General features: G+C 49.8%; 1 protein-coding gene across 2 annotated transcripts in view; it reads left to right on the plus strand.

Moving 5' to 3' along the window:
• Positions 1 to 552: 552 nt before the first annotated feature.
• Positions 553 to 25,585, plus strand: part of EPHX1 (epoxide hydrolase 1) — a 37,170-nt gene continuing 12,137 nt past the window's right edge. The window contains exons 1-3 of one of the 2 annotated variants that reach the window (XM_017886967.1): positions 553 to 642; positions 19,152 to 19,339; positions 22,154 to 22,334. In XM_017886967.1, coding sequence (XP_017742456.1) covers positions 19,157 to 19,339; positions 22,154 to 22,334 — 364 coding nt within the window. In that variant the 5' untranslated portion in view covers positions 553 to 642; positions 19,152 to 19,156. Of the gene's footprint in view, positions 643 to 15,604; positions 15,791 to 19,151; positions 19,340 to 22,153; positions 22,335 to 25,585 lie in introns of those variants that run through there. The other variant, XM_017886968.1, reaches the window with a different exon arrangement.

A 25,585-nucleotide genomic window follows, 5' to 3' on the forward strand; every position in this document is an offset into this window, starting at 1 on the left:
TCAACACTTTGGGAGGTGGAGGCAGGTGCATCGCTTGAGCCCAAAAGTTCAAGATCAGCCTGGGCAACAAAGTGAGACCTCTGTATCTACAAAAATTTAAAAATTAGCCAGGTGTGGTGGTGCAGCCTGTAGTCCCAGTATTCTGGAGGCTGAAGTGGGAGGATCGCTTGAGGCTGCAGTGAGCCGAGATCGCACCACTGCACTCCAGCCTGGGTGATAGAGTGAGACCCTGTCTCCAAAAAAATTTTAAAAATAAAAAAATAAAAAAATAAAAAGATGTACATCATGCAAGTTTGGATTTTTGTTTTTAGATTCAACTGACAAAAGTTGTGGGATCAAACTGCTGTACAAGCTGCTAAACGCTTCTCTCCATTTCTGTCATCGGGGCCGCGGACCGCCCTTTGAGTAGCCTGTTTTATCCCCGGCAGAGGTGGAACCCTGTGGAGGTGTAGAGACTTTCCCGGATCGCTCAGGTAACGGGCGGGGAAGTGCGGAACCCGGGTCCTCCGGGCCGGGGAACGCCCCGCTCGGAGGCCGGGCTTGGGCGGAGACTGCGCCGGGGCGGCTGGAGACTAGCCGAGGGGAGCCGAGGAGTTGGAGAGACCGCGCGCCTGCCGCCGCCGGAGCCTGCGAGCCGAGACCGTAAGCGCCAGGGGCCGGCCAGGCCCGCACTTCCCGAACGCAGACGCGGTTCGGGCTCTGCGCCGGCTGGGCGCCCGGGGTGGGCTGCGGGCCGGGGCGCCGAGGGGTCGGGGCTGCGGTCGGTCTGCAGGGATGCAGAGGGACTTGTAGGCGGTCCGCCCCCAGCTCCTGTCCTGGCCAAGAGACCGCGCGTGCCGCCTCCCGGGAGAAGGAGCCTGCAGGCTAACGCAGACCTCTCGCAGGGAATTCCACGTCCCAGACGGCGGGCAGACGCCGCAGGGCTGGAGGCTCGTGACTCCGGGAGCGCACCGCGTCCCCTGGCCTGGGCGAGCTCTGCTTCCAAGGTCGTGGCTTGCTCCGCGGTGAAATGCACTTATTTGTCACCCAAGTCCGAACACTGATTACACCTTTTAGTTGAAATGCGCTTTCATCTCCGTCTGCCGCTGCAGCCGCCGCCCCGCACCCCCTCGCTCTGGTCTCGAGATCGAAGGCCAGCCCTCTCCGCTTGCAGAACAGGAAACTTGCCCGGGAGTTCACCCTGTAGTCGAAGCCAGGGAATGTGGTCAACCTGAGCAAAAGTGCCGCAGAGACCGAGTCGCTGCCTGCCTCCCTCCCTGGCAGGTGTCGTTTTTCTCTGAGCTTCTGGCTCCTTCCTTGCCCTGGCGGCTCCCGAGACCTTGGAGGAGGGGTGCCTAGCAATGTTGTAATCCTAATTTCGACCTTTTTCTCTTAAAGTTGAATGCCCCCTCCATTCCCCACCTCCTATTGTTTAAACTTCAAGTTCCACAAAGCCTGGATCCGCCCCCACAGGCAACACTCGCTGTCCTGGAAGCTCTGTGAGGGCTCAGCTTGTGGCTGGAGGTGGGAGGTGAGGGGGACCCATGCACTTAGCAGGCCAGCTTCCAGGACAGCCCTTTGCTGGGATTGATGAGCTGTTGGTGGAAAATTGTTGAGGACCTTGGGATTGGTGCCTGTTTCAGTACCATTGTGCAGCCTCCTCTGCATCCAGCATAATTTAAAATAAATATTTTCAGGAAGCCACAATTCTCCAGAAAGTAACATTGTTTTCTGGTGTAATGGTTGCCTCCTTCAGGGAGCTGGGTTTGGGGAATATTAGGGGGCCTTTCACTGGCCCCACTTGCTCTGACTTAGCAGCAAAAACTCTGGGAGTGTTCTGCAAGCAGTTTTTCTTTCCCAAATTTCCACACCTAGGATGCCCGTGTATTCCCTGAGGAAGCGTGGGCTGTACTTAGGAACTGCTCACTGTGGAACTGGGGCACAGCGGGGAGCATACCCTCTTGGGATTTGCAGTTCTAGGGGCAGAGGGATAATAAAATACATTTGTAAACTAACAAGTATGTTAGAAGATGAAGTGTGCTATGGAGAGAAATAAAACTTTAAAGAGGGGAGAGGAGTGTCAGGTGGAAAGGAAAGGCCTCACTGAAGGGTGGCATTGGCATAGACCTGAAGAGTTAGGGAGCAGCCAAGCTGCTTCCTGGGGTGCGGGTGCAAAGGCTGGGGCCAGGAGTGTGTCCAGCTTGGATGGCCTTATGTTTGTGTTTGCAGAGTGTGGATCAAGCTGGTGAGTGACCTACTGGATAAACTGAACTAGCTCAGTCTGTAGGCGAGGAGACTCTTGAGCTTTATGTGGCCTTCTTCCCAATTCCAGGAAAGGAAGAACCTTCCACAGAAAACAACTGCTCAGCAAGGCAGCCAGGGTGAACCTCAGCACCATCTGTGACAAGCCACAAGCTCTCTGCGTGATGCCTCCTGCCTCTCAGCTGTGCCTGAAGCACACTAGCTGGCACAGACTTACGCAGCTGGAAACATCTTCAGGAAGCCCTGAATGAGGGCTCTGTGGGCAGAGGGACCTTTGCAGAAAGGGCATCTTGACCACTGCAGGAGGTGGAATGACTCTGTTCAGGCTCCTCCTGGGGTGCCCTGGTTCCTGCCTGATGTCTTAACTGGCATTTTCAGGGAGCCCAGGGTCACCAGTGCACAGTGCCCCTCCTGTCGACCTGAGAGCCAGCATACCCAGGCTTGGTGATTGCTCACCTGGCACCTTGATTCCCCTTCTGGTGTCTTGGACCAGGCCCAGACATGTGAAGGCAGGGGCTACTGAGATCCGTTTCTCAGTTCTTAGGCCAAGAGATTCAACCACATGGATCACAGCTGGGTATACCAAATAAGGGAGGGCCAAGCATGAGCTGGTCACCCTTGCTGAAGAAGTAGCTTGAAGCCCCCCCACTCAGGGCCAGAGTGGGCACAGATGGAGTAGACAGATAGTGATTTGAGGGGCCTCTAGGATCTCATACTCAAATCACACCTCTGCTAGGGCCATAAATCCCATCAATAGCAATTCATTCCTTTGAGAGGCAATACAGTGATGTGGGAAAAGGATTGGGCTGGAAAAGAGACTTGGCTCATGTCCCAGCTCTGCCATTAATGTGTCCCCTCTCTGGACCTCATCTGTAAAATGAGGTTAGGCTCAGCGATCTACAAGGCTTCTTGCAGCTCTGCTATGTGATGATTCTGTGGCTAAGTCCAGAGGGATTTCAGGAAAGGAATGTGTAGGAGGGAAACAGTAAGTTTAGATGGGACTCAGTGGGCCCTGTAGCCTCTGCTGGGTCCAGTGAAGACACTTCAAGTAGAGTGAAGGCCCTGGCCACAGGGTAAGGGAGGCAACATTTTAAGAGTTCAAGGGCCCTGAGTCAAGGCAGGAAGGTCACTGCCCAGCCCGCCTGGCCCCCTGGGCTGCCTGTGACTGGTTCTTGACCCAGACCTAGTGGCTTAGGAGCAGAGTCTCCAAGGGGCTGTGGGATAAGATGGGGGTTGCAGGAGGGAGAAGGCACCTCAGCAGTTCCTCCCTTAGGGGACCAAAGCGTTGCCAAGGATCCAGCCACACCCCTTTCCTGAGGAGGGAGGAGCTGGTGGGGGCTCCAGGAAGAGCTTCCTCTCCTTTCCAAGGAGAAAACTGTGCAATCCAATCCTCTATTATATAACTGGGATTGTGCAAACCAAGCTCACACTGAGCAGCCTCCCCTACTGTCAAGGTTTATTTACTTTCCCAGGGGAAGTCATAGTTCATCCTTTCTCAGCAGAAAGCAGCCATTTGACTGTCACAACCTGACCTACGGCATTCCAGGAGATGGGTTCAGAGACCTGGCATGGAGTCCTCATGCCCACTGGCCGTGCTGTGTCTCTGTCTGTTGCCTGGTGGGTGGGTGAGTGTGGTTTAGTGCATGGTCCAGCCCCGACACAGCCACACCCATTAGGCTCTCCAAGGCTTAACTGAGCAAGCTTGCGTAGGAGGGGAAAGTGGTCTTTTCTCTGAGGAGTTGAAGAGACTTCTGGAAAATTCTCCAGCTACTCCACAAACTAGGATCACAGGTCTTGTTCGCAGGTCAGGAGCAGGAGTTTTTGCTTCCTTTAGCATTTGGGGAGTTTGACGAATAGACTGACTGAATTTGAATGTCTTGTTGGTGCTTCAGAGCTGGATTAACTACACATATCTGAGCTTCATTTTTAATTATCTTTAAAATAGAAAAACTGGCTGGGCAAGATGGCACACACCTGTAATCCCAGCATTTTGGGAAGCTGAGGGGGTGGGTCAATTGAGCCCAGGAGTTTTGAGACCAGCCTGGGCAACAAAGTAAGACCTCATCTCTATAAAGAATAAATTAGCTGGGAGTGGTGGAGCACACCTGTAATCCCAGCACTTTGGGAAGCTGAGGCAGGAGGATATCTTGAGCCCAGGAGTTCAAGACCACCCTGGGCAACATAGTGAGACCCTGTCTCAAATAATTTTTAAAAAGAAAAATTACTTCTTCTTAGGATGGTTGTAGTATGGGAGATGGTGTGTTTAAAGAGTCTTTCCACCCCACTGTCACAGCTCAGGGCTTCTCTAGCCTTCCTCAGAGCAGCTGTGGGTGCCCAGACACATCCTGAAGTCTAGGTCATGTTCTGAGCTTCTGAGCATCTCTGCCATGGGCCTGCCTGGCTGGCTTTAGTCCAAGAGCAGCCTGGACTGTGACTCTTGAAGGCTGTGGGAGGCTGGTGACCGCAAGCAAGAGGTCCCAGTGCCTCCATGAAGGGTCAGAGAGCCGTGCTGTGAGAGGCCAGGAGCAGGCAGCCATTGGCCCTCCAGCCCTCACGAAAGGCCACCACCTCAGCTTGTCCTCTGGCAACTCAGCCTGGGAATTTACTTTCCCTGTGGAATGAGAGACACTGGCTGCATTGAAGGGTGACTTTCCGGTCCTACAAATTTGTATCCCTCTTTCTGCTAGAACTGGAGAGACTTGGCTAATTTTGGAGAGACTTTGGGAAAGTAAGAGAAATACGTTGGTCCCAGCGCCAAGCCCCAGGCCATCTTACCAGGTATGAGTATATCCTGCAGTGATAAGATATGAGAAGCCTGACTCTCTTACCAGGTCTTTGGGGCAAATGAATATACTGTCTCACATTCCAGTTTTTCTGGCTGTGGCAGGACCTTCTTGCTGCCAGGTTGTCCCTGTGGGGAAATAGCAGTGGGCCCAGCAAACATAGCCACCAGGTCGGCTGGGCGTGGTGGCTCACGGCTGTAATCCCAGCACTTTGGGAGGCAGAGACGGGCGGATCACAAGGTCAGGAGATTGAGACCATCCTGGCTAACACGGTGAAACCCCGTCTCTACTAAAATACAAAAAAAATTAGCCGGGCGAGGTGGTGGGCGCCTGTAGTCCCAGCTACTCGGGAGGCTGAGGCAGGAGAATGGCGTGAACCCGGGAGGCGGAGCTTGCAGTGAGCTGAGATCGTGCCACTGCACTCCAGCCTGGGTGACAGAGCGAGACTCCGTCTCAACAAAAACAAAAACATAGCCACCAGGTCAGGGCACAGACACCAGGTGGAAGAAAGCAGCCCTGCCCTCTTCCGGTTCCATGTGTGCCTCACTGAGGCAGGACTTCCAGACCCTACCAGGAAGGCTGCTATCAGGGTCACAGTGATCAGTGATACCCTGTCAGGACAACCTTTTTTTTTTTTGAGGCAGTGTCTGGCTCTGTTGTCCAGGCTGGAGTGCAGTGGCACCATCTCAGCTGTCTGCAAACTCTGTCCCACCAGGCTCAAGCCATCCTCAGCCTCCCAAGTAGCTGGGATTACAGGCGTGCACCACCATGCCCGGCTAATTTTCATATTTTTTTTTTTTTGTAGAGACAGGGTTTCACTATGTTGCCCAGGCTGGTCTTGAACTCCTGGACTCAAGCAATCCACCTGCCTCAGCCTCCCAAAGTATTGGGATTACAGGCGTGAGCCATGGCACCTGGTTAAGATGGAACATCTTAATTTCAGAGTTGCCTTCAGCACTTATGATTGAACACTATAAATATTTTTAGCCTTTTGGGACTTTTAAACTCCTTTTTGCAACCTAAGCATTGCCACAAGCAAACTAACCCCCACCATGACAAAACCCAGAACTCGGACCCTGGTCCTTGGGCTGCCCTACAGGAAGCACCCCTAGTCCTCTTGCTGCTCTGCTAGACGAGACGGCAGGCTCAGGTTCCTCCATGAGGCCCGGGTTTCAGTGCTCTCCTGTTACACACTGCGAGGAAGCTTCCAGATCGTGGAGCACATTGTTGAGGAAAAGCCACGATGGGGAGAAGGGGGAGGTGCAGAGTGTGGTTAATGGTGGGAGAGAAATCCGGTAGGTGTGTTATATGATCTACTCCTATTATCCCCTGGAATAGGAGCCTCTCTCCACTCAAATAGAGAATGCCAAGGACTGGCCTGGCACAGTGGCTCACGCCTGTAATCCGGGCACCTTGGGAGGCTAAGGCAGGCGGATCGCTTGAGAACAGGAGTTCAAGACCAGCCTGGCCAACATGGTAAAACCCCTTCTCTACTAAAAATACAAAAATCAGCCAGGCATGGTGGTGGCGGGTGCCTGTAATCCCAGCTACTCAGGAGGCTGAGGCATGAGAATTATTTGAACCTGGGAGGTGTAGGCTGCAGTGAGCTGAGATTGAGCCATTGCACTCCAGCCTGGGCAATAAAGCAAGGCTCTGTCTTTAAAATTAAAAAAAAAAAAAAAAGTTATTCCAATTTTTTTTTTTTTAATTTTAAAAGATAAAAAAAGAGAATGTCAAGGACTGAAATTCCATGGAGGGCGGTGATGAACTGGATTCTGCTTGGACTTTTTCTCTGCTAATTTAGAACCAGTGGAAAAACTCAACAGCTCTAATTTTAATTGGCAGAATGTGAGATGGAATGGGACCTCAAATGAAACTCCAGGCCAAGAGCTCACGAGCCCTGCAGCATGTGCGGCGTCTCTTGGTCTTCTTGAGTTCTGTAACTTAAAGTTTGTGTGGCCTTTAAAGAGTGTGGAAGTAGCCATCCCCTCTCTGAAGGTGCACAGGATCTGGCCAGCCCACCTGCGTGGCCTTCCCCTTCCCCTCTCCAGACCCTCCACGTCAGATGGGGCCACGGAGGCCTGGAGAAGTGGAGCCACTGACCTGAGGCTACATGGCTGGCAGGCAGCAGGGCCAGGCAGCAGGGCCAGGCAGCAAAGCAGGCAGTGAGGGCCTAACTGCCCGCGGGCTGGCTCGGGGCTCCCTCAATCACATTGGCATCCCAGTGCCAATCCCAAATTGTTTTCTTTCTGTCTCTCCAGATGTGTAGATAGCATCGAGGTAGAGGGAATTCCCTTCCACACAGAGGGTGATGTGCCCGTCCCTCGAGCCCCAAAACGGCACTCCTGCCCCCAAGAAGGCTGTCTCCCGACACTTTTTACTGCTCTTTTACGCTCCCCCCACTTTTTTTTCCCCCTGTTTGTAAACTACATTTTTCCTTTCCCTTGGTTTCTGGCTGTAAGCTGTTTTCCCAGGGCTTGGCTCCACCTCTTGCACAGAGATAAACACGGCCATTGGCCTGGTGCACAAGCCCAACTGGCCTGCATCTGGCCTCTTCCATCCTGAGTCTCTGAGGGTCCCTGGGGTTCAGGGACAATGGCTGAGGGTGGAGAAGTTGGGAGTTGCCCCCAGGGTTTGCCTCCATCACTCTTGGACCAGTCAAGGGAGTGAGGCTGGGAGCTTCAGGGTGGCTTTTGGGAAGCCCCTGGGAGCCCCGAGGCTTGGGCAGCTGCTGACAGGGAGTTCATAGCAGGAACGCTCCCAGGCTCCCATCCTGTGTTCGCTTGGCAGGCAGGCCAGAAATGGGAGGGAAGCCGTCTGTTTTTCCCTTTCCACTGGATGTTCCCTTTGTCTTGCCCCAGGGAGGAATGGTGAGGCTGGGGTGCTGGGGAGGGCAGGATGGGGGCTGGTTTGGGATCAGGCCTGCAGAAGCAGCAGACCCTCCAAGCCCACCTACCTCTCTGGCCTGGCATCTGAGGGGCAGGTCATGCCATAGTTTTCCCTTTACCCTCTCTGCCCCCACATTTTCCTCCCCAAAGTGGCAGACTTCCCCCAGGAGAAGCACTGGGTTTTCACGCTGCTGCAAGTCTCAGTCACTATTAGCGAAACATGCAGTCAGAGCCAGGCTTGCCCAACTGTCTCAGGCCTGGGTCCACCTCATGGCCTTTGTTCTGGAAAAACACTTGGGCATTCTGACCTGCAGTGCACTTAGCCAAGGCCAGGAACATGGCGAGTGCTGAGTCATGGCCAGCTAGCACTTTACTGCGATTCAAGGAGCACTTTCTGACAGTGAGGTTCTGACTGCTTGCCTGGGTTGGGGGAGGGGAGCCTTTGGACAGGCAGGAGACCTGCCCCTTTACTTTGTGCGGCCAGATCTGAGTCTGACCCCATCTTTTTAGACCCAAAACCCTGATATTTGTAGTGCACCTAGGATACTGGTTCTCCAGTCTTCTTTGGGGTCAGGGGGCTTTCTCCATAGTGCCTCATGCCACCTATTCAGCCCTCTTCCTGCATTTTATGGTCTGTCTCTACCAACTAGGCTAAGCAGGTTATATTTATTATTCCTCAAGGGGAATCCAGCTCTTCTTGTTCAGAAGTTCTGATTAATTTTCTGTGTTCTCATTTAAAGAATTTTTAAATTCATTCAACAAATAATTAAGCATCTACTAGAATGCCAGGCACTGGGAGTCCAGATGGGAGGCAAAGCAGACATGGTCCGTGGCCTACAGGAGCTTCTGTCCAGCTGTCAGTCACATAATCACCCTAACAACTGTGAGCATGACGAAGGCTAGGACTGAGAGATGTGCCTTGCTGGGATAGGTCAGGAGAGGCTACCCAGAAGAGGGACAATCAGTCTGAAATCTGAAAGGTGGGTAGAAGTTAGGGAGGTGGGAAGGGGAGGGAATAGCTTTTAGACAGAGGGATTTGCCTTCATAAAGCCCCACAGTAGGACAGAGCATGGTGAGCATAAAACTGAAAGATCAGGGGAGCAGTGTGAGAGCCCAGCCCTAAAACTCTCACTTAGCTTTCAAGTAAACTATTTCTTCATACTATTGAAACCAGTAGTACTCTAAGGGGCTACGGGAGAGGTCAGTGGTCAGATCACCCAGGCCTTGAAGGCCACATTAACCCAGGGACAAGGGGAAGCTCTTTAAGGGCTTGGTAGGGGGTGGGATATACATGATCAGATATGCATTTCCAAAAGATCACTGTGGCCTGGCTCATGCCTGTAATCCAGCTATTTGGGAGGCTAAAGCAGGAGGAGTTCGAGACCAATCCGGGCAATATAGTGAGAACCTGTCTCCTTTAAAAAAAAAAAAAAAAAAAAAAAAGGGTTTGTGTGGTGGCTCATGCCTATAATCCCAGCACTTTGGGAGGCCGAGGCGGGTGGATCACAAGGTCAGGAGATTGAGACCATCCTGACCAACATGGTGAAACCCGGTCTCTACTAAAAATACAAAAATGATCTGGGCGTGGTGGCACACGCCTGTAGTCCCAGCTACTCAGGAGGTTGAGGCAGGAGAATCGCTTGAACCAGGGCGGAGATTGCAGTGAGCGGAGATCGCACCACTGCACTCTAGCCTGGCCACAGGGAGAGACTCCGTCTCAAAAAAAAAAAAAAAAAATTGTTTTAAAAAGATTGCTGTGGCTGCAGAGTGGCCATTGTGTTGGAAGGGGTAGAGCAGATGTGAGTGGACTGGGCAGGGGCAGCAGTCCAGGGGAGAGCCACAGGAACCTGGACTGGGTTGGAGATGGATTTGAGATGTACTTTGGAAGTTCAGCTGCCAGAACTTGCTGATATCTGTGGCGGAGTGAAGGAGGGGGTTTCAAGGACATTGCCTAGGTTTTTGGCTTGGCAGTAGCAAGGGGAGTAGTGTCAGTTACTGCAGGAGGGAACGCCAAGAGAAGACAAGGGGAACAGGATCACAGTGCGATTTCAGATGCACTGGAGAAAATTTTGACACAAGGTACTATCTGGGCCACAGGTGGTTCTGCTCAAATACATTTATAGCTCTTTGTCTGTACTTAATCACTCTGTCATACTTAGCTGTGAGGGGGCCAAGAAATGTAAAGTGTTTGGCTGGTCTTCCCCAACTAAAATTAAAATTCCTTTGCTAAGGAAGAAGGAGAGAACATTGCTGGCAGTCTGCCACAACATCCCAATCTGATGGCATGTTTGCCACAGCCACCAGCTCATCAAGGACAGCTGCGGTGAACCGTTGAGTTCTGCATAATCTCCTGTCTGGGCCACCTTTCTTCACTCAACCACATAATCCTCACATTCCCAAGTATATTATTTCTTTTTTCGAGATGGAGTCTTGCTCTGTTCCTCAGGCTGGAGTGCAGTGGCATGATCTTGACTCACTGCAACCTCCACCTCCCAAGTTCAAGCAATTCTCCCTGCCTCAGCCTCCTGAGTAGCTGGGATTACAGGCATGTACCACCACACCCAGCTAATTTTTGTATATTCAGTAAAGACGGAGTTTCACCATGTTGGCCAGGCTGGTCTTGAACTCCTGACCTCAGGTGATTTGCCCACCTTGGCCTCCAAAGTGCTGGAATTACAGGCGTGAGCCCCCGCGCCCATCCCCAAGTATGTTTTCTTAGCTCACTCTTTTCAGCATGTAATTTACAGAAGGGTAATCTGAATTGTAAACACAATTTCTAAGTTAAAACTCCTGGTCAGCTCATGATGAAATAGCAATTTCTAAAAGAGATAGTATAGTAATAAATGAGATAACTACACTCTGAAGTGTAGAATCATCAACTCTTACCAGAAAACACCCTATGAGACTCTTGTGTTATTTCATTCACACCATGTGCTTCCTCACTTCCATCCCATTGCATCCCACATGCTCTTCTCTCTGCCTGGATTATCCCCATTCCACCATTATTTTTCACCTGGTAAACTCCTATTCATACTTAAAAACCCTGCTCAATGACCCCTTCTCTGTGAAACCTTTGTGGCAAAACTTAATCACTTCTGCTTGTGCACACTTCTCTTCCATCTGTGTGCATGTAGTATGTGTCTAACTGGAAGGGTGTTTATCTGTTATCCGTTTGTCTGCCCTGCTAAAGTGTGAGCTCCTACAGTTACAGGGTTGTGTGTTAGTCCCGGTGCCTACACAGTACGCAGCCCGTAGTTCTACTCAGTGTTGCTGAACCAACCTCTGGTCCAAAAGCATGTTTCTACTTGCTTTTCCAAGGCACCAATCCAAATCTCTTATTTACTTTAAAAAACAAATAACTTCTTGGCACTTTAAAACCACATTCAAGTAACAGAAAAGTTCGTTTGAACTTCAAGTATCAATCTTAAAATGAATTGTATGTTTTAAAACTTGACTTAGTGATATCACTTAAGAAAATTTTAAAAAACAAACTTTTATTTTAGCCCAGTATAACAGAAATATTAAGTTCCATAAATTATTAAACTGATCTACCCTTTTTTTTTTTTTGAGACAGAGTCTTGCTCTGTTGCCCAGGCTGGAGTGCAGTGGGGCAATCTTAGCTCACTGCAACCTCTGCTACCCAGGTTCAAGCGATTCTCCTGCCTCAGCCTCCCGGGTAGCTGGGACTACAAGCACATGCCACCACACCCAGCTAATTTGTGTGTTTTTAGTAGAGACAGGGTTTCACCATGTTGGCCAGGCTGGTCACGAACTCCGGACCTCAAGTGATCCACCCGCCTTGGCCTCCCAAAATGCTGGGATGACAGGCGTGAGCCACCACCCCCAGCCTGTTTTTTGTTTTATGGTTCTTTTTGTTGTTTGTTTGTTTGTTTTGAGACAGGTTCTTGCTCTGTCTCCCAGGCTGGAATGCAGTGATCATAGCTCACTGCACCTCAACCACCTGGGCTCAAGCAATCCTCCCACTTCAGCCTCCCGAGTAGCTGGTACCACAGGCATGCACCACCATGCCAGGCTAATTTTCTTTTATTATTTGTAGAGACAGGGTTTTGCCATGTTGTCCAGGCTGTTCTCAAACTACTGGGCTCAAGTGATCTGCCTGCGTTGGCCTCCCAAAGTGCTGGGATTACAGGTGATTTACATTTTAACTCTGCCAAAAAACAAAGCACCTACTTTATTTGCTCTCCTGTATTTAAAATTGTCCTTTATATGTCAGACCCAGAAAGATAAACACAAGTAAACTAACAAGTTACTCTACTTGTATCATTTGTTGCTTTCTAACAGTTTCATTTAGTCCATCTTTGAAGGGTAAAGACCATTGACTGCTCATCTAACTTCTTCACCTTGAACTTACTGGGATTTTCTTCCAAGTTTCACAAATGCGCGCCCAACATTTGACTTCAGTGTAGAATTGGAATTAAAATATATGCAATCCCATTTCTTACAGTAGGAGCCAATTGTTCATCACGTTCCCCTCTGAGCTCAGTATCTTGTAGCTAAATGACCTCTATCTTCCAGTCTTACTTTTTAAAAAAAAAAATTCATGCTAGTTTGCAACAAAAATTGTATTTTCTTTACTAGGCAAGCGAACCATTTTGTTGGGATGAGTACCTTGGCTTCGAGAAAAAAAAATGATTTCATTCTGAAAGGCTTCCCCTCCAACCCTCTGCCGTGCAAACTCTCTCAGCCCAGTAACTTGTCAGTATTCTGGAAAAATGCATTACAAAACAAAAACTCTAATCAGATAAAATATATCTCTGGAACTTTTGAGACAGATCAATGAAGCTTTGATTTCAGGTGCTAGCAAAATAAAGCAGGTACTCTCATTTTGTATTGTTTTACTTCTCAGTGTTTCATGGCGTCTCCTAAACTTTGATGTTTTGAAGAAGTTCTAATGTTTGCTACATCAGCAGGAGCTGACCACAGGGAAGAGATAAATATAGCTCTCCTTGGAAAGGTGAAGGTTTAGCCACAAGAATTCTGCCCCTTGATGCTGAGAATGCACCTTCTCTGAACAGATGGAAAAGAGGGGTGGAGATTACCCCAGGAACATATCTTGCAAAACACTGATACCCGAAGATGTACATAGCCTTGTGCTTTTCGTCATCCTCCCAAATCATGTCCAAGGCACACAGAGAGGAGAGCAGATGCTCCCAGACCACAGTGCCTGTCACCATGCACTGCCTCACATTCAGCCTGTTTATGTGCACACAGCTGCAGCGGGACCTTGGGGTGTGAGCTAAATAACAGGAACAGGGGCTCCTCTGGGGTCTGTTATAAGGCAGAGATTCTCCACAGTAATTAGGGATTTAGGGGAAGAGGAAGGAACACACACGTTGATAATAAGTAGTTCAACATTATTATCCCCATTTTACAGATGCAGCTACTGAGCTCAGAGAGGTTTCATGACTTGCCCAGAGCCCCTCAACTAGTACAAATAAATAGTGGAGCCGAGATTTGAACTACCCGAAGAGGAAAGCAAGCGAGAAACCCCTTTATTACTTTTTTTTTTTTTTAAGATGAAGGTCTTGTTATGTTGCCCAGGCTGATATTGAATTCCTGACCACATGTGATTCACCACCTTGGCTCCACAAAGTGCTGGGATTACAGTCATGAGCTACCACATTGGGCCAAAGCCCTCTCATTGTAACCTCCAAGATATTTTCATTTCTAAAGTCAAAGGTCGTCAGAGTTGCTGTTTTAGGGGGAGCCATGGGATGGGGAGTCTCCGGGAAACGCAGGCTGGCTCCTTAAATGGCATCGCCCAAGTTGGCCACCAAGCCTCCCCAGACTCAGTCACTCCTCGGCCCCCTCTTTCCCTGGCTGTGGAGCAGGGGTTTGGACTGGAGGCTGCTGAGTTCCTCTCCAGCTTCCATGCCCAGTGGCAGTGACTTACCAACTGGCCTACCCGGTTGATGTAGGGGTGATGCAGCCCTGCTCGTCCTCTGAGTGCTCGTCCGCTGAGTGAGAGAGGGAGGCCATGAGAGGGAGGGGAGGGCTCTGTCATCTACCTAGTGTCACCCCCTCCCCAGCCCACCCCAGGTCCTCTGCCACCTCGGGTTCCCACGTGAACAGTCCTTGTCACTGTGGGGGATGTTTGCTTTCACCAGCCCAACCCCAAGAAGCCCACCCTGCAGAGGATGGAGGGAGTCTCCATGGCTCCACAGCCCTGTCTGCTTTGTCGGAGATCTGGCCAGGCAGAGTGGTGCCCTCTTGACTGAGCCTCAAACCTTTGCTTTCCCCTTACTCCAAATAAAGCCGCAGCCCTGGCGAGGGAGCCCGGAGGCCTGAGGGCAGCCTGCTGGGTGCCTGGCACTCCCTAGACCCTCCCTGCCTGGGCGGTGGGCATCTGCACTTCTGCCTGCCTCGAGCTGCAAGGTTTGTGGGCAGGGTCAGGCAGATAGAGAGTGGGTGCCTGGACTCTGATTGGTCAGACTCTAAGACCCCCTGCAGCCCTTCCCAGGACTGGCTGAGCCACCAGTACAGGGAGAGTGTTGTTTCTTATTATTACATATTTTTGAGAAAAGCTATGCAGGCCTGGGAGACGTCCGTGGCTCCCGTGTAGTAGTGGCTGGTCTGTGCTCTAGGAGTCCCTTCTGGCCTGAAGACTCAAGGCTGCAAACAGGTGCTGAGAGGGAACAAGAAGGGGAGGTGGGGTGCAACACGCCCAGTGACAGACCGGGAGTGAGTTCTGTGGTCACAGATTCTAATCCTCACAACTGCAGTGTGATTTAGGGTAAGGCCCTTGCCTACTCTGATTCTTGCCTTAAATAAGTGAAAAGGAAAGTCAAGTTTGATGAACTGTGGCTCTTTAGTGGGTGGATTTGCATGTACCATGGATTACATGTACCAGGGTCTAGGAAGGGCCAAGCGCCTAGCAGGCTGCCATCAGGCCTCCGAGCTCCTTCGCCAGGGCTGCGGCTTTATTTGAAGAGGAAAGCAAAGGTTTGAGGCTCAGTCAAGAGGGCGCCACTCGGCCTGGCCAGCTCTCCGACAAAGCAGACGGGGGGTATGGAGTCATGGTGACCCCCTCCGTCCTTCCCAGGGTGGGCTCCTTGGGGTTGCACTGGTGAAAGTGAACACTGCCTGCAGCAAGGAGAAGGACTGTTCACGTGGGAACACAAGGCGGCAGTGGGGTTGAAAACCCATCCACATACAGTCAACACCTGCTGTCACACCAGGCTAATCAAGAACACCTTTCTTTCGTTCATTAAATACCTGCTATTAAATAAAGGGCTGTTACTAGGTGGCAAAGTAACACACTGCAGTAGAGCCTATTTGTAATCTGAGATCAGTGGCTGTAAGGCACCATCCTTGAGCCAAGTACTAATATTCTTGTTATCTTAATTAGAATGCAAGAGATCGTGTTTTTAAATTTCTCTTTGAATCTGTCACTTTGCTCTCCTTTTCCTGGGTGATACCGCTGGTAGTGCTGGTGGGGGCCATCATAATGCCCCTTGTCCCAGATTCCCTTCTTTTAGATGGGACTCGAGCATTTATCATTTTAGCACTGTATCTCTCAGGTCAATGTGGTTCAGTTTGCTGTGCAAAGTCCAGGGGAGATAACCACGCCATGCACACGTGAGATTGGCTGAGTTGGCAGGATTGTGCAGTCGTCAAAAGGCCATGGGGAGTGGGGGCCAGTGCCTGCAGCCTGCCCTGCCTCTCTCACAGGCGCCTAGAGCATCGCCAGGTGCAGAGCTCCACAGCTCTCTTTCCCAAGGAGTGATCGAGGGTGAGAACGTGAAGCCTGGTGGACAGGTGAAGGCATTGGGATCTTTCTGCCCAGAAAGGGGAAAGTTGCACATTTATATCCTAGAGGGAAGCGACAGCGGTGCTCCTCCCTGTGCTGAAGTACAGGTAAGGAGGGTTCACTGGGGAGGGTGATCCCTCTTTATTGTTCATTCTGCTCACAGCCTCCTTGACAACATCATGCAAAATGTGTCTTACTGGCTTCTAGTGCATATGCAGTTGGCACAAATATTAGTGGAGCGCCTCGCTGTGCTGGGCCAATGACCAGTGCTGGGCACTGGGGGTCAAGGCAGTACCCAGGACGGGCACAACTCTGCCTTCCCAAGCTATGGTTTATTGTGGTGGGATCTGCCTGCCCGGTGAAGTGTCTTCAGCTGCTCCTGTTGCTGGAGGAAGCTCTGCTCTCTGCCTTTGGCTGCCTCCCACACGCTCCCATGTGTCTCCCAGTCCGTAACACCTAGTCCTGTTTTCAATACCACAGGAGCTTGTAGCTGACATTTCTCCATCTTCTTAAAGGGCAGGATTTCCTGGCAGAGACATAACGTCTTTCTGGAAGTAAAAGAAGCTGATGCATGTTTTTTCTTTTCTGAATTCCTTAAAATAAGAGGAACTCATTTCCAGCTGTTCCCTGCCTTGTTTTTATTGTGGAAGTGTGCTCCCAGCTGCCCATCTGATCAGCTGACATAGGGTCTTTGGGGCCCAGGCACTGTTGCTGCTTGGGATTGAAAGATGAAAGCCATAGGACCAGGCATGGCAGCTCGTGCCTGTAATCCCAGCACTCTGGGAAGCCGAGGCGGGCAGATCACTTGAGGTCAGGAGTTTGAGACCAGCCTGGCCAACATGGTGAAACTCTGTCTCTACTAAAAATATAAAAATTAGCAGGAGGTGGTGTATGCACCTGTAATCACAGCTACTCAGGAGTCTGAAGCACGAGAATCTCTTGAACCCAGGGGCAGAAGTTGCAGTGAGCCGAGATTGCATCACTGCACTCTGAGACTCTTGTCTCAAAAATAAAATAAAATAAAATAAAAATAAAATAATAATTAAAAAAAAAAGCAATGGCCTGGTGTGGCTGGAGATGGAACATGCATCAAAGTGTCCCACATGTCTCTGGCAGGGATAGTGAAGGCCTGCTCCCTGGCACATGGTAGACTGAGTAAACATCAATCAGTGAGACCTTGAGGCACTTCAGAGTTTCACAATCCAGAGAGGGAGATGTATTGGAAGTTCAAGGGTGGACACCTGGGCATGGTTCCCAGGAAGAAGGCTGCAGTGGGTTCTAAGAAGTGTGCTGGTGACTATGAGAGATGGGGTTGTGGGTTTCCTCTCTTGAAAGGTGTCTCAATAATCACATGTGGGGTGATAAGGGCTCTGGTCCAGGGGAGAGGGCAAGGCATGCAGGGGGCTGAATCTGATGGCATCAGGACTTGGTGATAGGCTGTGGGGGAAGAATCGGATGACTCTAGGGCCTGAGGGTGGGAAGCTGGGAGTTCACTGGGATCACTAATAGAAACAGGGAGGTGGGGGGTGCCAAGCTGATTTTCCTGATTAGATTTCCTACAGAACTGCAGGAATAAGATGAGAGCCATCGCCCTGGGTGGATTTGTTTGGAGCTCTATCTCTGGACCACTGTGGACAAGTATTTCTTAGAACGACCCCCAGTGGCCCAATTCTAGGTTTAGAGGGGCAGCTCTTGACTGGAGCAAACTCCAGGGCTTCTGCAACCCCCCAGCAAAGTCCCAGACATCTGACATGTAGCAGCCAATGGAGCATACAAGTGGTGGGGTTCCCAGCAAGGACCACCTCCTGCCTTGGGTTTCCAAGACAGAGTCAGGGGTGCTGCCAGGGGGTGGTCTGCAGGGACCTTGTCAAAACTCAATGCTTTCTCCTCTGCCTGGGTCCTAACTGCACTGCGTCCAGAGAACCTCCTCTGACTCAGGTATAAGGACGGTCTGCATATTCATGCAGGTTACTCTGAACAAGAACAGTCTGTGGGTTACTTGCCTAGGAATGAGGAAGATGAGGAGCTAGATAACAATGCTGGGCTGGTATTTGCCTGATAGTGCTTTGCCGAGACTAAGGTTTCTTCCCTTTCTGAGCAAAAAAGACACAGGAGTCAGACAAATGGGGATTAAAACACAACTGAGTTGATGTGAAATGTAATAGGCAACTCTATGGACACAGAAAGTAGATTAGAGGCTGCTTAGGACCTAACGTGGGCGGGGGGGGGGGCAGTAGCGGAGCGACAGCTGAAGGGTATGGAGTTTCTCTGTGCTGATGAAAATGTTCTACAGTTGACTGTGGGTATGGTTGCACATGTCTGAATATCCTCAAAAACATTGGAGTGTTCACTTTAAATGGGCAAATTGTATGGTATATGAATTATGTTTCAGTAAAGCTCTTACACACACAGCTAAGATGTGTGGCCATGGCTGGGCTTCCTAGCAGTGTCCCCCAACCCTAAATTGAACTTAATCTCCCAGCACTTGGGCCTCCCCATTACCCCCTGTCTGCCCTGAGGATGAGCCCCTCTACAAGAGGGACAGAGCAGGGGCTGTGAGCCACCACTCAGGAAAGGTGCTCCTCTCCCCTGGGGGAGGGAACCCAGAGGGCGTTGACAGAAGCCTTCTCAGACATGCAAAAAACATGAGGCCGCCAGGCACGGTGGCTCACGCCTGTAAACCTGGAGGCCAAGGCGGGCGAATTACAAGGTCAAGAGATCGAGACCATCCTGGCCAACGTGGTGAAACCCCATCTCTACTAAAAATACAAAAATTAGCTGGGCATGGTGGCATGTGCCTGTAGTCCCAGCTACTCAGGAGGCTAAGGCAGGAGAATTGCTTGAACCCGGGACGCAGAGGTTGCAGTGAGCCGAGATTGTGCCACTGCACTCCATCCTGGGCGACAGAGCGAGACTCCATCTCAAAAAAAAAAAAAAAATTAAGCCTCAGAAATGCAGCTCCCACAACCCGCTACCCAGGACTGTGCAGAAGCCAATCTAGGTTCCTGTTTTTCCAGGATGATGAACAATTTTCAAAGCTTAATAGGATTGTGGGTGATTTTGTCTCATTGTCTGTTGTTTTTCCATTTTTCTATATCTCTCATATATATTACATATACTATATATAGTAGGTATATAGTGTGTATATATTATAATGTATATTACGTATAACAATCTATAATATAATATAAAATATAACATATATAATATATAATAATATAACATATAATATATAATAAAACATGTATATGTTATATCACATATATATATCACATACATTATATGTACTATATGTTATACATATATAATATATTATTATACACATAATATATATATGGTCAAATGTAAATAAAATCAGGGACAGGGTTGGAGTGCAGCAGGAAAGAGCCTGCTGCGAATCGGAGTCTCTGGGCTGTCAGGGCTGGGCTGGGTGGACTCCGTTACTGATGACATCCCCCCATTTTGCAGGAGCCATGTGGCTAGAAATCCTCCTGACTTCAGTGCTGGGCTTTGCCATCTACTGGTTCATCTCCCGGGACAAAGAGGAAACTTTGCCACTTGAAGATGGGTGGTGGGGCCCAGGCACGAGGCCCGCAGGCAGGGAGGACGAGAGCATCCACCCTTTCAAGGTGGAAACGTCAGATGAGGAGATCCACGTAAGGCACCTTGGGCCAGGCCGGACTGGGCAGTGGAGAGGGTGGTGTCTCGGAGACAGGGGTTGGGTCTTAGGCCAGATGCGGGAGGGGATGGAGGCTTGGGAATGGTCCGTCCTACTTGGGAGTATGTTTCAGTCTGCTTTTCTCCTGCTGGGCAGGTGCAGGTTGCTTTGGAGAGGGATACCCAGCCCTCCCACTTTGTCTCTTCTCTTTTCCCTATCCGAGGCCCAGCAGTGCTCAGGCAGGAGATGGGGTGCCAGCAGAGTCAGTTACCTGCATCAAAGGTCACAGAAAGCAGCTGTCATCACCTCCTCTATGCCCTGCCTGAAGCCTTGGGAGTGAGGTTGTGGGAGAAAGTGAGCAGGTTTCCACCATCAGAGACCCAGGAAGCACTGAGAAGGCAGGGATGCTGCTGGTTAGGCACCGGCTGTGTGTCAGCCATTCCTGGTCACATTCAATCCCTGTGGTGATCCCGCGGGGTGAGGACTGTTGTTCCCATCCTGCAGATGCAGAAGCTGAAGCTCAGAGGCATAAAACAACTTGTTCAAGGCGGCCTAGCTAACAAGCAGAAGGATTTGAAGTCAGGTCTAACCCTGAAGCCACTGCCCCTCCTCTGCACAGTGATAGAGTCAGGAAGGAGGTGACTGGGCAGGTGGGGTGACCTGAGAATGCAACCTCAGGGAGGAGCAAGGCTCAAGTGGGGGACAGGACGGTAGGCAGGCCTGGCATGGCCCTGCCAATCCTTTCTTTCATTCTGTGGGTTTTGAGCACCCACTGTGTGCAGGCCCAGTGAGTGCTTGGGAGAAGGGAGAGCCCCTTCCGTCCAACAGCATACAGTCCAGTGAATGAGAAAAGGAATGTGCACAAAGAAAAGTAGACTAAAAAATAAATAAGGATCGGCTGGGTGCGGTGGCTCACGCCCGTAATCCCAACACTTTAGAAGGCCGGGGTGGGTGGATCACCTGAGGTCAGGAGTTCAAGACCAGCCTGGCCAACATGGTGAAATCCCGTCTCTACTAAAAATACAAAAAATTAGCCGGGCATGGTGGCGGGCACCTATAATAATCCCAGCTACTCGGGAAGCTGAGGCAGGAGAATCCCTTGAACCCAGAAGGCAGAGGCTGCAGTGAGCCAAGATCGCACCACTGCACTTCAGCCTGGGAAACGAGTGAAACGCCATCTCAAAAAAAAAAAGATGGATAAGGATAAATGTCATAAAAAGCATGGATAAAAAGTCATGAGAGTTCCAAGGAAGAAGGGATTTAAAAGCAGAAGCTGGGCTAAACCCAAGAACAACCAGGCTGAGGCTCCCTGGGTAGGACTTGCTTGCTGCAACCTTGCTATTTAGGGCCAAAGCTGAGTCCTGAGGAAAACTCCTTTAGGGAATTAGACTCATAAGGGAGTCTGAGATTTCCAAAATCTGTTCGGGGGTGACTGAAACACTTGAGAAGAAGCCTAAGAATGGTGACACTTGAGAGGCTCCCTAAGCTGACATGAACTTCCTCCTACTGGGGCTGGCCTTTTAGCCTAATACATGCCCATGAGGCTTGTACCCTCTCTCCTGGTCTGTAATTTTTTTATTTTTTGGAGACAGGGTCTGGCTCTGTCACCAGGCTGGAGTGCAGTGGTGTGATCTCAGCTCACTGCAACCTCCACCTCCCGGGTTCAAGCGATTCTTCTGCCTCAGCCTCCCGAGTAGCTGGGATTACAGGCGCCTTCCACCATGCCTGGCTAATTTTTGTATTTTTAGTAGAGATGGGGTTTCACCATGTTGGCCAGGCTGGTCTCGAACTCCTGACCTCAGGTGATCCATCCACCTCAGCCTCCCAAAGCACTGGGATTACAGGCGTGAACCACTGTGCTGGGCCTGATCTGTAATTTTTATCCCAACTGAGTTATAATGTATCATTCAGTGTTGTATATCAGGGGTCAGGAAACCATGGCCCATAGACCAAATGTAGCCTGCTACCTGTTTTAGCATGACCCCTATGCCAAAAATAGTGTTTACCTCTTTAAATAGTTAGGGGGAAAAAAATCAAAAGAAGAATAATAGTTTGTGACATGTGAAAATTATATAGCACTCAGATTTCAGTGTCCATAAATAAAGTTTTATTGGAACACAGCCACCCCCATTCATCTGTGCATTGCCTGTGGCTGCCTTCACACTAGGAAGACAGAGTGGAGTCACTGCAGCCTGCAAAGCCTAGAATATTACTATCTGGCCCTTTACAGAAAAAGTTTGCCAACTCCTGCTATAGGGAAGCCTGGGTAAATTAAAGATGTGTATTGTTTATACACTTAAAGAGTAAAAGATGGGCTGGGCGCAGTGGCTTACACCTGTAATCCCACTGTTTTGGGAGGCCAAGGCAGACAGATCACTTGAAGCCAGGAGTTCAAGACCAGCCTGGCCAACATGGCAAAACCCCATCTCTACTAAAAATGCTTTGGTGGCTCACACCTGTAATCCCAGCTACTCTGGGAGCTGAGGCACGACTCGCTTGAACCTGGGAGGTGGGGGTTGCAGTGGGCCGAGATCACGCCACTGCATCCAGCCTGGACAACAGAGTGAGACCCTGTCAAAAAAAAAAAAAAAAAAAAAAAAAAAAAAAGAAATGTGAAGTCTACAGTGAAGAAGGAAGAAGTGAAGAACACATCCACTTTGGGAGCAGACAGTGATGTGGGAAACTGCCTTGCCACTACCAGAGTGCAGTGTCTTGTGGCTGCAGGGTTTGCTGTGTTTTCTGGAAACAAACTTTGCTCTTGTGCCCTACCCTACGCATCCCTCTCAACTTGGGGTCCTGCATTTTGCTCCAGGACTTACACCAGAGGATCGATAAGTTCCGTTTCACCCCACCTTTGGAGGACAGCTGCTTCCACTATGGCTTCAACTCCAACTACCTGAAGAAAGTCATCTCCTACTGGCGGAATGAATTTGACTGGAAGAAGCAGGTGGAGATTCTCAATAGATACCCTCACTTCAAGACTAAGATTGAAGGTATGTTTGCAAAACACCAGCCAGAGAGGGATGTGTGTCATAAGAACGCCTTCTTGCACAATGTAACTTAGAGTCAGATAAAGTTGGAGAGATTCAGAACCCAATTTTAGGTCACTGAGATGTACTTATAAGTTGTAACCTTACTAAATGCAAAAATATTGCAGTCACAGCAAATCTGTCCATCTTTAGAGCTAGGCAGGAACACATACATGCAATTTAAAAACCAAAGAAATGCACCATCCAGTCCAATGATGTGGCAGTCTTTGAGAGGAAGGATGGAGATGAGATTTAGACCCAGGCCAGGTGGGGTGGCTCACACCTGTAATCCCAGCACTTTGGGAGGACGAGGCAGGTGTATCACGAGGTCAAGAGTTCGAGACCAGCCTGGCCAAGATGGTGAAACCCCATCTCTACTAGAAATACAAAAATTAGCCAGGTGTGGTGGCAGGCACCTGTAATCCCAGCGACTCTGGAGGCTGAAGGAGAATTGCTTGAAGCCAGGAGGCAGAGGTTGCAGTGAGCCGAGATTGCGCCACTGCGCCCCAGCCTGGGCAACAGAGCAAGAATCTGTCTCAAAAACAAAAAAAAAATTTAGACCTGGGCAGGGCCTTGGTCAGCTCAACCCATTCTTGAAGTTTTGGAGTCCATGATACCATGACTGTTCAAAGATGCTCAGCCTGTCAGTCAAGATCCTATGAAACACTGTCCTATCTGTCTGCATCTCTAGGCCTCATGTCCCAACTATATCACAGGTTGTCACACAATGTCACCAAGAAGGGAAGGTATCTTTCAGAATTTTCTTGGGAAGGTAACCCCAGGATCATTGGGATGAAGTAACAGTTTGCTTAGTGAAAAAGCATTTTTTTAACCCCAAAAAGATTTAGAATTAAATATGGGCTGGGCGCGGTGGCTCATGCCTGTAATCCCAGCACTTTGGGAGGTCGAGGCAGGTGGATCACCTGAGGTCAGGAGCTCAAGACCAGCCTGGCCAACATGGTAAAACCCTGTCTCTACTAAAAATACAAAAATCAGCTGGGCGTGATGGCTCACGCCTGTAATCCCAGCTACTCGGGAGGCTGAGGCACGAGAATCTTGAACCTGGGAGGAGAGGTTGCAGTGAGCTCAGGTGGCACCACTGCACTCCAGCCTGGGCTCCATCTCAAAAAAAAAAGACTCTGCTTTCAGGTCTTTTGGATCTATACCCAGAAGTGGACTTGCTGGATCAGGTAATTCTGTGTTTAATTTTCTTAGGAACCGCCATACTGTGTTCTGCAGCAGCTGTACCATTTTACTTTCCCATCGAACAATACCTCGGAATCCCAATTTCTCCAAATCCTTGCCAATATGTTTTTTTTCCTTTCTTTTTTTCGGTAATGGTCATCCTAATGGGTATGAAATGGTATCATATTGTGGTTTTGAGTTACATTCTCCTAATGATTACCGATGTTGAGCATTTTTTTATGCGGTACTTATTGGATTCTTTGTAATTTCTCTGAAGAAATGTCTGTACATGTCTTCTGTCCATTTTTGGGCTTTTTGTTAGGGTTTAGGAGTTCTCTATATATTCTGAGTAAAATCTCTTATATGATATTTGTAAATGTTTTCACCCACTCTGTGGGTTGCCATACAATGAATCTTTTTTTTTTTTTTTTTAGACAGAGTCTCACTCTGTCGCCCAGGCTGGAGTGCAGTGGCACGATCTCAGCTCACTGCAAGCTCTGCCTCCCGGATTCACGCCATTCTCCTGCCGCAGCCTCCCGAGTAGCTGGGACTATAGGCCCCCGCCACCACGCCTGGCTAATTTTTTGTATTTTTTTTTCAGTAGAGACGGAGTTTCGCCATGTTAGCCAGGATGGTCTCAATCTCCTGACCTCGTGATCTCCCCACCTTGGCCTCCCGAAGTGCTGAGAATACAGGCGTGAGCCACCGCTCCTGGCTACAATTAATCTTTTTAAAAGACAAGGTCTTGCTGTGTTGCTCAGGCTGGAGTACAGTGGCTATTCACAGGTGTGATCATGGCCCACCACAGCCTCAGACTCCTGAGCTCAAGCAGTCCTCTTGCCTCAGGCCTCTTGAATAGCTGGTACTATAGGCGAGCACCACTATGCCCAGCTTGTTAATTTTTTATATTGAGGAAATTGTACATGTTAGGAATCTTATTTTTAATGTTTAAGATAATTTGGCCTTTTCAAGGAACAGCTAAAATTTTAATTTGTTAAAATTCTGGGAATTAAAGTATATGAAAGACGTGTTGGTCAGTCAGATAAACTAAAGTTCCTAAAAAAAAGAAATTGAAATTATACAGTGTTAACTGGGTGTGGTGGCATGCACCTGTAGTTCCAGCTACTCAGGAGGCTGAGGCAGGAGGATCGCTTGAGCCCAGGAATTCAAGGCTGCAGTGAGCTATGAGGACATCACTGCACTAGGTGACAGATCAAGACTCCATCTCTTAAAAAAAGAGAGACCAGCCAGGCGTGGTGGTGCACGCCTGTAATCCCAGCACTTTGGGAGGTCAAGGCAGGCAGATCACGAGGTCAGGAGATCGAGACCATCCTGACTCACATGGTGAAACCCCGTCTCTACTAAAAATAAAAACAAATTAGCCAGGCATGGTGGCGGGTGCCTGTAGTCCCAGCTACTCGTGAGGCTGAGGCAGGAGAATGGCGTGAACCCAGGAGGCGGAGGTTGCAGTGAGCCAAGATCACGCCACTGTACTCCAGCCTGGGCGACAGATCGAGACTCCATCTAAAAAAAAAAGAGAGAAAGCAAGCCAGTCGCGGTGGCTCACGCCTGTAATCCCAGCACTTTGGGAGGCCGAGGTGGGTGGATCACAAGGTCAAGAGATCGAGACCATCCTGGCCAACATGGTGAAACCCCGTCTCTACTAAAAATACAAAAATTAGCTGGGTGTGGTGGCATGTGCCTGTAATCCCAGCTACTCGGGAGGCTGAGGCAAGAGAATTGCTTGAACCAGGGAGGCGGAGGTTGCAGTGAGCTGAGATCGCACCACTGCGCTCCAGCCTGGTGACAGAGCAAGACCCTATCTCAGAAAAAAAGGGAGAAAGGAAGGATGGATGGAAACCTTGACTTGGCAGCAAACATCCTTGCCTGGGCAGCAAACATCCTTGTTCTCCTGATGCAAGCGGGCCAGGCCTGAGGGAGACTGAGAGAAAAGCTAAGTCCCAGTGATGTGTGTCCTGGAACTACAGCCCTTCCTGGAGCTCAGGCAAGAACACTAAAAAAAAAAAAAA

The sequence above is a fragment of the Rhinopithecus bieti genome, unplaced genomic scaffold (genome assembly GCF_001698545.2).
Source record: "Rhinopithecus bieti isolate Rb0 unplaced genomic scaffold, ASM169854v2 scaffold_15336, whole genome shotgun sequence".
In the NCBI taxonomy this organism is placed as follows: Eukaryota; Metazoa; Chordata; class Mammalia; order Primates; family Cercopithecidae; genus Rhinopithecus; species Rhinopithecus bieti.